Source organism: Scomber scombrus, chromosome 10 (assembly GCF_963691925.1).
Source record: "Scomber scombrus chromosome 10, fScoSco1.1, whole genome shotgun sequence".
In the NCBI taxonomy this organism is placed as follows: domain Eukaryota; kingdom Metazoa; phylum Chordata; class Actinopteri; order Scombriformes; family Scombridae; genus Scomber; species Scomber scombrus.
The window spans coordinates 28,693,233-28,709,804 of NC_084979.1; the positions used below are offsets into that span (position 1 = coordinate 28,693,233).

Consider the following 16,572-nt stretch of genomic DNA (forward strand, 5'->3'; position numbering starts at 1 on the left):
TCTCTCTCTCTCTCTCTCTCTCTCTCTCTCTCTCTCTCTCTCTCTCTCTCTCTCTCTCTCTCTCCTCTATTTTCCCTCCCCCTCTTCGCCTCTCCCCTCCAAAAAGCTCCTCCCTTCTCTCCTCTCATCTGACTCTTATTTCCTCTTTTTCATGCCTCATAGCTCCCCCTGCCCTCCCTCTCTCTCCCCATCCTCCATCCTTTCTATTCTTTACATTTCAGACTCTATTTATAGAGCATGCCTCAATTCAGGGCAATCCAAACTGCTTTACATAAAAAAAGCATTAAGATAAAATGCAAAAATCACATTATAATTAAAGTAGTTATTAAAGAAGATGGATAGAAAATGTGTGAGATTTTAATTAAAAGCTTCACTAATAAAAGGCAACAGGAATCAGAAAAGTCCTCAGCCTGGATTTAAAGGATGTCTGTAGGATTTAGTGACATCTAGTGGTGAGACGGCAGATTGCTATTGTTTAAAGTGTTTTTAGTCTATTTTTATTTATTATTATTATTATTATTATTATTATTATTATTATTATTATTATTATTATTATTATTATTATTATTATTATTATTGTTATTTCCTATAAGTTTTATCTTCTTATCAATTTTTTTTGTCTTTTTAATCTCTTTTTTAAACCTAGTTTTAGTCTAGTTTTTATAATATCTAGTCTTTTTTAATCTATTTTGTCCCATAGTTTTTACTCTAACTTTTTTTTTTAATTATCTTGTTCTCTCTTATTCTTATTATGTATTTATTTATTTATTTATTTATTTATTTATTTATTTATTTATTTATTTATTTATTTATTTATTTATTTATTCATTCATTTATTTATTTATTTTATCCAGGCCTATTTGTGGGTTTTTTCTTATTTATATACATTTTCTAAACATTTTAATCATCCTTATTTTGGTCTCAGTTTTTTATCTTTTTATTTGTTCTTTAGTTTTGTTCCATTGCTCCATTTTTTATTATTTTTCTTTATGTTCTGTCTTATTATCAGCTTTTCAATCAACTGTAAAACACTGTAAACTACACTAACCTGTATGAAAAGTGCTATGAATAAAGTTTAACTGAACAGCAGTAGGGCATGTATATGTATGTATATATAGGATGATATCAGCAAAATTGGGCCATCAGGTCAAGTCTTTAAACATTAACAGCCAATGACTGCAAATTATTTCAAATTCTTGCCACAACGGTACTTTATATGTAACAATTGATTTGATTTGATGACAATGCCTCACATCAAGACTGTTGAATAAAACCGCATGTCTAGGTGTCTGGCATACCAAATCTTACTTGTCAGTGTTAAGGTTGATAACTCAATAATAAAGAAACACACATCTAGAAGTAGTGATTCATAATTAATATCTTGATGGCCTCTATCAGATAAAATGCTGATCTTTTGCAAAATACACTTATATTTTATGGAAAAGCATTTTTAGTTACTGGCCCAATTACCTTAATGTGTTAGATAAAATGGGCCACCCTCTGAATTGAGTTTTAGCAGATATTTTAATGGTTCCTCTTATTAAGCAATATTTTATTTTTATTTTATTTATTTATTTATTTTCCTCTTTTTTCCTTTTTAAATCAATTACTTGACAGACAGGAAGCCAATGTTATGATCTGAGAATTTGGAGTGATGTGATCCACTTCATAGCGCCTCCCTCTCATCATCCTCCTCCCCACTCAATATCTCCTCCTCCCTCCTCTCTCTCTCTCCTCCCTCTTCCTCTTCCTCTCTCTCCTCCTCCTCCTCCTGTGTTATCAGATCAGCGGGTGTAGATTCAGTCAGTGTGTCTCTGTGTGTGTGTTCAGTCAGTATGGCGTCTCTCGGCCTCCTGCTGCTCAGCACCGCGCTGATTCACACCGCTCAGGTAGGATAACATCCGATTACACACACACACACACATGCAGATTACATGCAAAGAGGAAGAGAGAGACAGAGAGAGAGAGAGAGAGAGAGAGAGGAGAGAGAGAGAGAGAGAGAGAGAGAGAGAGAGAGAGAGAGAGAGAGAGAGCGAGAGAGAGAGAGAGAGGAGAGAGAGAGATTACATACATGTCTGTCGCATGTTTGCTCTTAATCATCACGTGTCGTCATGGTAACCCGAGAGTGATGCAGGATGATGTCGTTGTTGTTTATCTACCTGCCTGCTGTTACGTAGTCGTCTCTGAGTGTGTCTGATACTATGCATTTATGTCTGTTTTCTTCTGTTTGCATCTGATCTGTCATTTTCTATTTATTTATTGATGTGTTATTTGTGTTGGAAAATCTAATTCCGCTGTAAAACATTGCTGTGAGGACCTTTTTTTATTTTTTTTAGCTGCTTCTCACTAGCTGCTACTTCAGTGGTGTCTCATCTGAAGGTTAAGATTTGGTTTTAAGGTTTAGGTTTGAGTTGGGAGCTGGATATAGCATTATGTCATTGTAGGTCCTCACAGGGATAGGAAGGCAAATGTGAGTCAGAGTGTGTGTATGTGTGTGTGTGTGTGTGTGTGTGTGTGTGTAAGGAACATTTCGTTTCAGCCCCTGGTAACCATAGCGACAGGAGACAGTAACCCACGGTAACAGGGCCATATATTACACAGGTCAGAGTAGGTCTCCTGATACCTGACGGCTGCTGTGTGTGTGTGTGTGTGTGTGTGTGTGTGTGTGTGTGTGTGTGTGTGTGTGTGTGTGTGTTCTTCCATATTTATGAGGACTAATCTGAAATGATTTTGGCTGTGAAGACATTTTGGGCGTCCACCATCCTTAGTCGCAGTTTTCATTATAAAAAAACAACTTACATAATAGTGCTTTCAGAGTTAAGTGAAATCCACAGTGTGTCCACACTGTCATTTAAAAGTAAATGATCAGCTTCTATTGAGCTTCAGCAGTCTGAGTTAGTCATATCAAGTGATATCTGACACATTTACAGTATTTTTAGCATCAAATCCCCTCTTAGTGTTTCCCTGTTGAGCTGTGGTGGAAGTATAGTAACAAAAAGACTTTGGTACTAAAAACACTGTAACGTTGAAACAAGATGAAGATTTGACTCATTTGGACGACTGAAGCTTCATATTAGCTTCAGATCAACTTTTAAATACATTTTTGCACAGGAGGAGGACTGTGGATTTTGTCCTCCATCATTTACATCATAAGTGCATTATGAAGGGATCTTCTAACGGTCAGTATGAACAGGAGGAATGATTACAGCAAGAAAAACTGACCTAATGTACATTCGGGCTGCTGACTGTTGTGTGCATCCTTTAATATGCTCTCTACATGCCAGGTTTCATTCAAATAGTGGAGCAAATGTTAACCAAATTTCCAGTAAATGGTGAAAGTAAAATTTAGTTAATTTGTTTTTATCTACTACTGTAAAGAAGAAGAGGACACAACATGCTGACATCATTAAAAGACTGACAGTCAAAGCTAAAACTATTGAAAACATAATTGAAATATGACATTCCTGTTAGTTTCATACAGTCTCCTCATCGCTCCACACTGCTCCGATGTTTTCAGCTCTTCAGTCACGTAACGGTTGAATGATTGATGGACGTCATTGTTCATTCACTCTGTCTGTTTACATTTGCTGTCTTGTCCACACAGCTGCTGTTACACCTCAGACAGCAACAAACACGCCTTTTTTTAATGTGCAAATTCAAAAATATGCATTGAAGCTGTTGGATGGAAACACACTCACTGTCTGTTGAGGAAGGTTTAGTGAAAGAAAAAAAAAACTACCTGTCTGTTAATATTTGATGATTTAAATAATAATGTATCCATTGTCAGATAAACTTACAACAGCTGCTTGTTTTTAGACAACATTTAACATTTGAGGGTTTCATCTTGTTTTGCTCGATAAAAATCATATTTCTCACAGTGAGACACGGATTTCGGATACAGCCCCAGGATAAGTATATCTGTGCAGAGCTCTAATGTCTGCAGCAAGTCAGAGTTATGCTCCTCTGTGGACTCATTAGCTCCTTCCTCCTCCTCTCCATCATCTCAGTCCTGCTGATGTCTGGGTATAAACCTCCTGCTACTGAAAGCTCTGCAGCATAAATCTGAACTGATGCAGTTTGTGGAGATATTAGTGTCATAAATCACAGTGTTTGTGTGTGTCTGTGTGTCCGTGTCTGGGAGTGTGTGCAGCTGTTGACTTTTTCTCTTTATCTCTGACAAACACAAAAACACTTCAGCAGGAAATTAAACCTGCTTCATTTTCCGCAAGACTGAATCTCATAACTGTTGAGTTGAAGAGTCGGCAGCTCACAGCGAGGAGAAGAAATAATAATGATTTAAAACAGCCTGCTGGTTAATGACTTCTACTATGGAGCTGCATCACCACCTCCACCATTAACATCACCACCACTATCAGCATCATCATCATCATCATTATACATTCCTCTTCTTCTACAGTTACGCTGTTAGTAATATGATCATTATTATATTATAATACTGTTCAGACTCACTTTTCAGACCACTAATTCACTTTTCAGACCACTAATTCACTTTTCAGACTGCTGAATCACTGTTGAAACTCCTGACTAACGTTTCAGACCACTAATCCACTTTTCAGACTGCTGAATCACTGTTCAGACTCCTGACTAACTTTTCAGACCACTAATCTACTTTTCAGACTGCTGAATCACTGTTGAAACTCCTGACTAACTTTTCAGACCACTAATCCACTTTTCAGACTGCTGAATCACTATTCAGACTACTGACTCAGTTTTCAGACTACTGACTCACTGTTAAGACTACTGACTCAGTTTTTAGACTACTGACTCACTGTTAGGACTACTGACTCAGTTTTCAGACGACTGACTCACTGTTAGGACTACTGACTCAGTTTTCAGACTACTGACTCACTATTAAAGACTACTGACTCACTATTCAAATTGCGGACTCTCTGTTCAGACTGTTGACTCACTGCAGACTCATTTTTCAGACTACTGACTCACTGTTCAAACTGTTGACTCACTGCAGACTCAGTTTTCAGACTACTGACTCACTGTTCAAACTGTTGACTCACTGCAGACTCAGTTTTCAAACTACTGACTCACTGTTTAGACCGCTGACTCACTGAGTGCCATATTAATTATCTTCAGTAGCTAGACAACATGATTAAATGTTATTGAATAAAACACTAGCCAAGCTTGCCAAATTGTGTTTATAAATGTAAATGGCATGCCTCGTACTCCCACAACAGCTACCATCCCCTGCCAAGCTGCATTTTTTTTAAGGTTAGTGTCACAGTAGATGGTTAAATAACACAGGGAAATGAATAACAGCAAATGGGAATTGTGGGGAGAGAGTAGGGGAGTGGAAATGGTGAAACAAAAACACTGGAAATGATTGTCCTGTTGGCTCACCTGATGCTCTCTTATTGTGATAATATTTCATTAAGTTTAATGTTTCTTGTTTATAATACCTGCCCTATTAGCTCTCTTTAGCTTAAGTAGCAAACATTAGCCTAAGTGTGCAGTGCTCATAGACTGTATATAAAATGGACGTAACATCCGTGACGTCACCCATTGGTTTGTGGACTGCTGCTTGGAAGCCAATAGTATCGGATCTGAGCAGCGCCATCTTGAAAATTTCCGGTGCATGCCGGGTAAAAAAACAAACACGGATTCTACTTATATGGGCATCAGGAAGAGCATGAGGCGCCCTCCTGAACCTGTGAACCAATCAACCTGTCAATCACGACGTAGCCACGCCCTAATGCATACCCTGCTTTATCGTAAAATATAAAATAAGGGAGGCAAACATTTCACAAATGAACATCAAACTGCATTGAGAAGGCTTTAAACTAGCGATTGAGACCATAAACACATTTTGAAAATGTTTACTGAGGTTAGAAATCAAGTGAGAAGTTGGTGAATTCTCCATTGACTTGTATAGAGACGGAAGTCCTTTTGACACCAAAACGGTCGCCACCTGGTGGCCTTTTGATAGAATGCAATTTAAGTTACTTCGGCGTTGGCATCATTTCAGAGGACCGGAACTCTCGCCTGGCAGTGCTCAGTGTTCCCAATAAGCTAGCATTATGAAGACAAATCGATGATTGTCGTCGTACTTCACTACGTCCTTTCAATGCTATGGTTCAGACTGTTGACTGCCTGTAAATGCCATACTGCCATAAGATGAGGAAGTTGACCTTATTGAGCTCCATCAGTCATGTGATACAACCAGGTGGTCCTCAGAAGTACAGACATACAAAGGTGTGTTTGATAAAAATCTGAAAAGCCTGAAGCGTCAGGCAGGATTCACTGTGATCGATCAATAATGTCTTTTTATCTCTCTCTTTATCACACTACATCATTCTATCTCTCCTTGACACTGACATCAATCCCTTGTTGCCTTCTCAACACACATTCATGTTTTCTATACTTGTGAGGACCCTCTTTGACATATTGCAAAACTCCCCCAGCACCCTAAAATGAAACTTAACCTGATCGTAACGTTAAAGAGGACATATTCTGCACATTTCAAGCTATATATTTATGTTCTGGGCTTCTACTGGAATGTGTTTGTCCCCTTTAACTCTCAAACCAAGTCTGAGCCTTCAAACAGTCCTATGAAGGAGTGAAGACCGGTCATAATGTCACAGCGATGGTCTACGACTCTAATTGGCCCTCACAAAAATGAACAAACACACCGCTCGAACTCACACATGCACACACACACACGCACGTGCACACACACACACAGACACACAGATGACCAATCAAATTAGTGTAGGCAGGAACAGACCAGCTCAATACGCTACCATGGCAACAGCACATCCCCCTAGACACTGACAGCAGCCTCATAAAACACCACACACACACACAGACACACACACACACACACACACACACACACACACACACACACACGTCACACACACACACACAGTAGTTTAATGGAGTGTAAACTCTTTAGCCGAGAGCTGCATTCATTTCACACAGTCAGAAACCTGCAGCCAAAACTAAGACTCATGGGAAATGTAGTTGAATACTAACACAACAAATTGATGCGTTTTTTGTTCAGTTCAGCCACAGAGCTTCATGTTCCAGCTTTAGATGCTCATCCACTACATTTATCTAACAGCTTTAGTTACCTTTCAGATGAAGATTTGACACAATGGATAATATAACAAGCTTTTAAAATACAACACATTGTTAAAGATGAAACCAAAAAGCAGTGTGTAGTCAGGCTCACATTTCAGATGTATATGAGTTGTTAACAGCTCCACCAAATAGTGATTTTTCCCTCTAAACTTCTCACATGGTTTCATTTAAATAAATGTTCAAATGATCCAATATTTCAGCAAAAATCAAAGATTAGAGAAAAAGTCCAAAAACTGAAAACACATTTGTGTATCAGAACTTAGTTTTTTCTTCTTTCCTCTCCCATTAATCATCGCACCACCCCTCAGATGCCTCTGAGGGTAATGTAGGATGTATGCTTTCGATTGGCTCTATAGGAAAGTTAACGAACCAGAAAACAGAAAGCATGACTCACCAAATATCAGACGCTATAAATACTGAACTCATCGACCCGAGGAGGAGAGGATATATATAAATACCAGAAGTATGTGGCAGACCTCACCGATGTTCTACTGTCTGAATATAAATCTCTAACATTTGGAGGAAAGACTGACAGCAGGAGAGTGGAAGCTGAACATTAAGTCACTGTCACATATGCATCAGCCAGTTCTCCACTTATGCAGTGGAGTTAGATACCTGTGTTAAGATTTTACTGCAGAGTGGAGCGTCTAGACCAATAAATAATCTGTGGCCAGGATGAGACACGCCGCAACATTCAACAAGATGAAACTTTATTCATCATATCAGGACAGAAGACTGCAGTGTGTGTATGTGTGTTTGTGTGCGTGTGTATGTGTATGTGTATGCGTATGTGTGACTCAGCTGTGACTCACAGGAAGTGCAGTGATGATGAGTGGGAGGTGAAGACAGTGAACACTGAATAAATCTTCTGCTCTTCCTCTTCAGCCATATTCGCCTGCGGAAATACATTTAGACTTTCTTTTATCCGAGGGCGATGACGTCATGATACTTCTTAATGCCTGTTATCTTGGGAATTTAAAGGCTAATTCAGATCTTATTTCAAATAGAGTGGTGCTCAATTGTGCGTCTGCTGTCTCTGTCTGCTCCATCTGTTTTTGGAGAGTCTGTGTTCAACAGGACATAATACAATAGAATAGAATAGTTTATTGCCATTGTACAACTATATAGTGAGCTATAAAGTTCAAACATACATACACACTACTCTGTACCGAACGTATACAGAGGCAGATGCTGCTTGTATTGCACTTGTGTAGAAGTAGATGAATTGCACCTGTATAGAAAAAATTATAATTATTATTAATAATAATATTGCACTTCATCGTACAGCATTGTATAGACGATTGGGTCATAATAATAAGAACAACAATAAGAAGAATAGCAAAACATTCAAAGCTCAGATGCTATACAGAAAAAGATGGAAAAAAAGTTCCTTTTGAAAGATATGACAGGAAATGTCAAAATGGAGGGAAATTATTTATGGAGCAAATAAAAGAAGTATTAAAGAAGAAGATGGATGAAAAGTGTGGACTACACATTAAATACTATACAGAAGACTACACAACAGATCGTAATGACAGTCGCCCAGAAACGACATATAGTTACAGTATGTTTGAGTGACAGATGCCATCTGGTGGCCGCAGTAATTATGACATGGAGCAGTGATGCAGTTCAGATGATGTGTATATATGTGTGAATGAAGGTATTAACCCAACAGTAGATATCTTTCAACGTTACAGTGTTTTTACTGCCAAAGGTCCTCTTTTTGTTACTATACTTCCACCACAGCTCAACAGGGAAACACTAAGATGGAATTTGATGCTAAAAAGACTGTAAATGTGTCAGATATCACTTGATATGACTAACTCAGACTGCTGAAGCTGAATAGAAGCTGATCATCTACTTTTAAATGACTGTGTGGACACACTGTGGATTTTGGCCTTCATCACTTCCATTGAAAGCACATTTGAAGGAGACCTTTTAATAGTCAATATGGACAGCCAATTGGGTGACTATAGTTTAGCCTGAGCAGATACATTGTGGGTATAAGGCTGTGTAAAGCTGCAGAGTATCTGTTCTCTGATTGGGTGAGAACAGAAATTAAAGGCACTTTCAAAATAAGATATGGAGTTAGAGAATGGTGTCGCCTGCAGGGTCTCTTCATTAGTAAATAATCATTTCAGATTAATATTCTCAGGCGTTCAAATGTCCAGTTCATCAGTAGAAAACCCTAATTTATCTCACAAAAAATGGACAAAAAACTCAGAGACATGTTTGAGCCTCTGTCCTTATTTAAACAGATAAGATAAATTCATGCTCATGCAGCTGCATCCAATTATGAGACTGAGAGGGTTCAGATCATCAGATAAAGTTGAGATGTAGAGCATTGTGTCGTCTGCATAGCATCAGATACAGATTCTGTTTTTGAGCAGAAAATAACACGTTTGAGGACTGAAACAATAGAAATATGTACTGTTTCTGAACAGAACTCTCTGAAGGAAACAAAGAAGTAAAATTAAATGTCTTAACGTTTGCCTTGCTGTTAAAGCCTCAGGGGGACTGTAGTTCTTACGGTTACAATAAAACTTAAAGAAAATGCGGACATAGCTCAATACACCTGCTTCACACAGGTGAGGGGGCGTGGTTATTACTCTTCCTGTCAGGTAACATGTGTCTCTCTATCGCTCAGTCTCTCCCTGCAGGTCGTGGTGGTGGGCGTGGCCTGGATATCTCAGTGGGCGAAGCCAGACGCCAGCGCAGGGACGTCCGTAACCTGGTGCCCTATGAAGACCAGATGATGTCATATCCTGCCACGCAGGGAGGAGGTAGAGCCAACGACCTGTACTACCAGACTGATGACTGGAGGGGGAGGGGCTTAGACCAGGCTCTGCAGCGACTGGTGGAGAGAGACCAGAGGCGGGAGCAGGAGGAGGAACAGCGAGCAGGTTGGAGAGCTTTAATCTGTTTACACACAATTAATCCTGTCTGGCATTTTCTCAACAAAAAGCTAAAAAAAAAATATTCTAAAAATACTTTTCAGATGATTTCTTGATGTTACTACCTTTTTGTGCAAAATATTGTATTTGTTCTCTCGACAATTCAATTTTTTTCATAAAACCTTTTTTCCTGCATATTTTGAATCTTTTCAAAGCCTTTGTATATTATTTTACACATATTACGATGTTTTTTTTAATCAATTTTAAATGTTGTCTCTCAACATTACATCTTTTAAAATTCACAAAATTTTCAATTTCTGACAAATTTCAACTTTTATTTTTTCTAACTATATTGTGAAAATCTTCTTTTTTTATTGAGTTATTAAATTTCACTTAACTTCCAATCGAATGTCTCCACAGCCTACCTGGCCTCTCTGCTCCGCCTACTGAATGAGGCAGAGAGCGCGGGATTGGTCGGTCCAGGAGACGTTGAGGTGATCGAGGAGGAGGACGATGTGGAGGACGATGAGGGGCCACCAGAGGACTTCCAGGGCGCGGCTCCAGCAGACTATGATGAGACGGGTCGGGGGATGAGCATGGGGAGGCCCCCGGCGGCCTGGTGGGGCCTCCTGGAGCCCCAGCTGGCTCAGGCCCTGCTAGACAGGTGAGCAGGGTAGTCAAGGTTCAGGTTTGATAATATTTTATAGAATGTGAATCCACTTAATCCCTCTTATTGAATCTCTTGAGGTTTTTCAGTAGTTCTAAATAACTGAAGCACTGACCTGTGATTTGCAGGATGGAGCCTCAGGTGGCTCAGTCTCTGCTGGAGAGAGCGAGACAGGAGAGACTTCAGCAGGCGGGGCGAGTTTCATCCGGACTGAACAGAGACCAGGACACTCTGAGGTGATCAATCATTTACTGAGACACAGAAGGTCGATATGGAAGTTAAACTAATCAGTGTAATTATCTTATACAACAGCAGATCTAATGTGTGATGGTAAAGTCTGCCTGGAGGGTGAACTCAGATTCCAACTCTGCAGCGTTTTTAGCCCCATATATCACCTAGTTTTGACTTTTATGTTTTTATGTAGCACATGTTTGTATGATAACTGTGGCATGACAAATCTTGACAACCTTTTTTCTCAATGTGTTGTGATTTTCAGGACCTCTCACAACGTTTTTTGACGTGGCACAACTTTTCTGGATATGTTTTGATTATTCTGGACTTAGTTTTTAAAAATTTGATATATATAGATATCTTGAAATCTCTATTTTTTCCTGCAGTGGCCTGAATCATCTATATGCTTTTATGATTTAATTTTCAAAAATCTGCTTTATGAAGAATCTTGTCATCAATTAATCAGTAGCATATTTGTTTGGAGACATTAAGGGAGTCTAATACTTCTTCAGGCAGTGGGTTGATGGGAAATGTAGTCTTCACATAAAGAAACAGGACCACTAACAGCAATCTATGTGTGTCTTCTTAATTTCAGACGTATGGTTGCTAGGATACTGTCCAGCATCGGCCCTGACAACGCCCAGGTAATGTCCTCCGGTCGCAGAATGAAGAGAGACCTGTCCGTCACACCAGTCGAACCCGCTAGCCCCGCCCACAGAAGAACCCGACGTTCCCTTGACGAGATGGCCCCTCGGTCGCCAAGCAACGACCCCCCTCTGCTCAGGGTGAAGAGGTTGGAAGAGGAGCAGGAAGAGGAGGAGGAGAGGCTCCACCCTGCCGCCGGGCTGCAGAGGATGAAACGCATCGATACCATGGCAACCGCCGAAATGGAAGAACTGAATCATGGGAGTCGTAGGCGTCGGAGGAGAGCCGCCGAGAACTACGACCCCCAAATACTGATTGATCAGATTTTAGAGTACATGAGGGAGTAAGAACAGGAGGAGAGGAGAGTAGACAAGATGAGGAGAGGAATGAAGGGAGAACAGGTGAGGGAGAGATGAGGAGGAGGTGTATTTTGTCATTGTCTTTCAGGTTTTTAATTGTTTTGTTTCTGTATTTTGTTTTATTTTTGCTGCTTTTGGTGAAAACGTACCCGATCATGTCGTTTGTTGTTATAAATGAGGAGAGATGATGAAGTGATGGAGGAGTGAAGTGAAGAGCCGGTAGGTGTATTTTATAGGTCTGTATAATTTCCTTATAAAATCCTAAAATTTCTCCTCGAAAAGGACGATGTCATTTGGTACAAATTATTGATCAAATAGAGAAGTAGTGAATTTAAACTCATCACAAGTGTAATTCCAATGAAAAACAAAGCACTGCGACAAGACAGTGAAATTAAGACTTTAAAAATAACCACATTAAAAACTCAAACAGAATTTGAAACATTTATTTGGTTTCTTTGGAAGATTTTACAGCTGTAGTCACTCTGCTGCAGGAAACAGCACTTCAACATGTGGCTGGAAAAACGCTGACCTAATAACATGCAAAAATGTGAAATTTGTCTCCAGGCAAAAAAATATATGAAGAATGAAGGACATAATATGTTTGTGGGTTTAAATTAAACCATTCATTCAAGAAAATTCCTCCTGATAAACTTTATCTCTCTTATAACTATAATTACAACCAAATTACACATTTCTTTCCCCGAATTTGGTAAAGATTTGCCTCAAAAAACTGCTCCACACTGACTCCAGCCTCTCTCCATCAGTGTGTATCTGTTTCTGGGAAAGTCAGACAGATGTTGGACAGCGACCGTAACTATGGCGACGGCTCATGAGCTCTGTGATTGGCTGGCTCTTTCCTGTTGTGTTCATGTACTTCAGCTTGTGTGCAGCAGCTCTGTCAGTGTGATCACTGTCTGTCTGTGGTGAAACAAAATAAAATCTCTCATTTATCTCCCACTCTGAATTAAAGTCAGTATCCACCACACTGTCATCTGTCTGTGTCCTTCTCTCTACAGCAAATATTAAAATATTACCAGCTATCACACATATGAAACAATGATGTTTTTTATCTGTGACACATCCTGGTGAACATTTTACAAAGCTTTTATATCATTCCTCCATAGCAGCTGTTGATGTCAGATGGTTTATTAAATGATCAGCATAAACGTGAAGTTTACAGGATCTAATGTCACTGCAAAGGGTTAAAGCATTTTAAAATGTAAGAAAAATAAAAATTAATCTCACCTCAGAGTCAGTTGAATGACTTCACATCCATGTTGGCTTGAAAGTTGAAGTCATAAAGTGCTTTTAAAAATGCAAATTTGATCATATAGAATGACTGAAACCTGTCTGATAGACTGTCTTGTCAACTGCTGTTTCAGAGGTGAACAAACGAACTTTGACCCTCAACAAATATGAAGCTTCAGAGCTGCATTTTTTTCACACAACTGGACAGGTAACTAAATAGTAGAAGATTCCCTGTACTCCATATGTACCGAGAATAACCCCTACGGGGGCAGCTGATTTGGATACTCTTGAAGACATAACCTGTGGTGGCCATACACTGATTAGCAACACATGGTTTTATATAAGGACCACACGTGCACAGCCTCTTCAGCTGACCTTCATTGAAACATGTTTCAGAGTAGCCTGGAGCTAGAGGGAAAGTCTCTGCAGTCAAAGAACCTGAGTTAGAAGATAACCTTTTGTTTTCTAACATTCATATTCCATATGTACGGGGACTGTGTAAGAAACACTGTGAGGAAACCAAGCAGACGAGAGCCTTGCCTTGGAGGCTGGTTGTCTGAGGCAGTTAAGTCTGTAACACACAAACAGCTTGTCTGTGGCCCTGAGGGCACGTGTCCAACAGATCTATGTATCCAATGGCAAACATCCATTGGACACGTGCCCTTCATCACGACTCTCTGTAGGAGTTGGCACAGGAGGGTACAGGGAGTGAAGGCTTACAGTAGGCCCTCTGGCCACTAATGTGCCATCGCATTTGTGCCCAAGGGACGAGTGGCGCTTGCACTTAGTGCAGCAGCAGTCAGTCACATACAGTCTCAGTCAAAAGCCTCAACACACCTTCCTATTCAAGGGAATGTGAAGGTGACCCACCCGACCAGCACTGCAGCTTGCAGCACTACACTGCCCAGCACCTAGCAGCCAGTCAGCCAACTAGTAAAGGATATGAAGTGAAGACCCTCTTGCCATAAAGGCACCATGCACCTTGTGAACATGAGAGGGGGTATGCTTAATGGGAGGATCCAGAACTCCTGTGTCCTTATTATACTTGGATCTGAAAATATGCATCCTCTCCATCGATCGTTGCAAATCAGTCACTTTGAAGGATGGCCTTTTGAACCCTCAGCACAGTCAACATCTCACCAGGGGAGGTGGGCACAAAATGTAAACAATTAGCCTGAGTCATGAAACCACCCAGGGTTCAGTCCCAAAGGTCTCCCAGGACAGGTGCTGTCCTGAGAGGAAGCTGTGGGGGAGATGGATTCCTGGAACTGTCATGGCTAAGGGGAATCACTCAGTCTGTCCATTGCTGCTAACTACGTGTGGATCTATTGGTTGGCATCCAAACAAACCCTAAGGTCACCTGGAGCCACTGAAGCCAGCTAGGGTGGCCCAGGCTGTGGTGCTGTTGAGAATCACTGTTCACGGCCTTGTTGAAGCATCCCTGCCATCTCCCAAGCACACTGATGGGCATCTCGGCCAGCTGGAGCGTCTTATTTGCTTCTCGCCCAAACATGGCAGATGGCACCACATGCAGCTTGGGCAGCCAGGCCTGGGACTGCCAGAGATGATGCCTCACCATCCAGACGGAGGCCATTACCCTGTCGGTTGGCACTGCTTGCTCCACCATCAGCTTAGCTAGGAACAAGGAAATTTGCTGCATCTCAGCAGCAAGGTCGGAGCCCTTCTACCCCAACTTTTTTGCCAGCTGGTGCTCGTACAAAGCTAGAAGAGCCCCTGTGTTAACCAACTGTCCCTGAATTGCAACTGAGCCTTGCATTCTGGCGATCCATCATTTTTGTATTCCTGCTTGAAAATCTCATCCTAAAAGACAGACATGGAGGAGGACACTAAGGTTCACAAGGCTTGATCCATAGGAGGCAATGGTCCACAGGGAATCCTCTCCTGACCCTGCACACATGCCAACCATCTGTACAGACCTGACCTGTGATGAGCTTTAATTTCCCCCACATCAGATACATCTTACACAGTGTTTGTTACATCCTCCCTCCTCTCCCTCTAGGGCTGGGGAGCTGGATAGTGGATGGGACTGTGACTGTCGCCATGCAGGACGTTGCCAACCCTTCTCTGCCAGAGTGAAGTTATTGTGACCCCACCCGCACTTGGTCACTCCAAACAACTATCCTTGGCAGCTTATCCTTCCCAATAAGAGCAGCTGAACGCTTTCATAAAAAAGACAGCCCAGCCTCTCTTACACTTGCTGGCAGGATAAAACAAGTCATGCAGGATGGTGAGTCCTGACAGGCTATGCATACATGGTCCAGACCTAAGCACTACAATGATCATGAAAATCCTCCATTGGCATCTTAATTTCACAGCCGTTTATTTATTTAATCATCTATCATCAGTGGAGAAAGTGCACAGGAGTCCAAGATGGCTTACGCTGAAAAGGTTTACTGACACTTGGTCGAGGAGAATTAAAGAATACGCTCTGTCCTAATGCTCCATTCAATTCTGGAGTTTCAGTCCTTCGGGGATAATCTTATAGTTAGCCACACAGATAATGCCATAAGTGAACCATGCCCAAATATGGGTAGACACAACACATCTACAGCATATAGAACATTTGTTTATTGGTCTACAAATGAGGACAATATGTGGGAATGCAGCTCAGCGGCCTTGTTTTCTATTTCTCAGGGTCCACAATATCCAACCTCTGACTACAGTTACTCCATTCAGAGAAAGACAGGCAAACGCATCTCTGACCTTCGCTGCTATAGCAACACTATCAGGGTGCCTCCTGTTTTCCCCAAAAGGAGCAGACCTACTGTCCACTACTGTCTAAAGGGGAGACAGTGTCCAACGGTCAAGATTTGGTGCAGGTTTACAATGACCTGAAGGCCTGGTTTGACTTAAGTTATGGAAAATTCCTTAACACTCATTACAGGTGTAACCCTAACCTCACCTGATCAGTCACCTTTATTTCATCAGTTTCATCTGTGGATCAGCTAAACTGGTATTTTTATGTGGTCACATGATTTCACCTGGTCAGGTAGCATCTTCTCCACATTACTGTTTTTCATGCAGCTGTGACTCTGATGATCTGAACAAAAGGAGCTGCTTCTCTGTCTCTGATTGGCTGTTCGATGATGAGTCATACAGACTCCTGATGTCACTGTGACGCATTTTCTCTCCGTCATCCTTCAGTGATTCACACAAAACTCTGCACCAGGCTGTTTCTGCCCACATCTGCTTGTCTTTAATTTATTCTCACGTTTCAAAAAAGCATTACAATCAAAAACGAGAATACATACTGTTTCTGGCAGACGTTACTGTACAGTCTGAATATACTGAGACACTAACAGACAGGTCAGACATGCAGGATACATTCTGTAAATACAAACAATATAATCTGCATACAAACATTTTCTACAAAATTGCTTTAAATAATAGT

At 40.7% G+C, this 16,572-nt stretch overlaps 1 protein-coding gene across 1 annotated transcript; it reads left to right on the top strand.

Annotated features, from left to right (window-relative positions):
• Positions 1–1,835: 1,835 nt before the first annotated feature.
• pcsk1nl (proprotein convertase subtilisin/kexin type 1 inhibitor, like) lies at positions 1,836–11,900 on the top strand. Its single transcript, XM_062427176.1, has 5 exons — positions 1,836–1,889; positions 9,764–10,019; positions 10,431–10,674; positions 10,842–10,913; positions 11,504–11,900. The coding sequence occupies exons 1-5, from the start codon at positions 1,836–1,838 to the stop codon at positions 11,898–11,900; spliced, it is 1,023 nt and encodes a 340-aa protein (XP_062283160.1).
• The last annotated feature ends 4,672 nt before the right edge of the window (positions 11,901–16,572 follow it).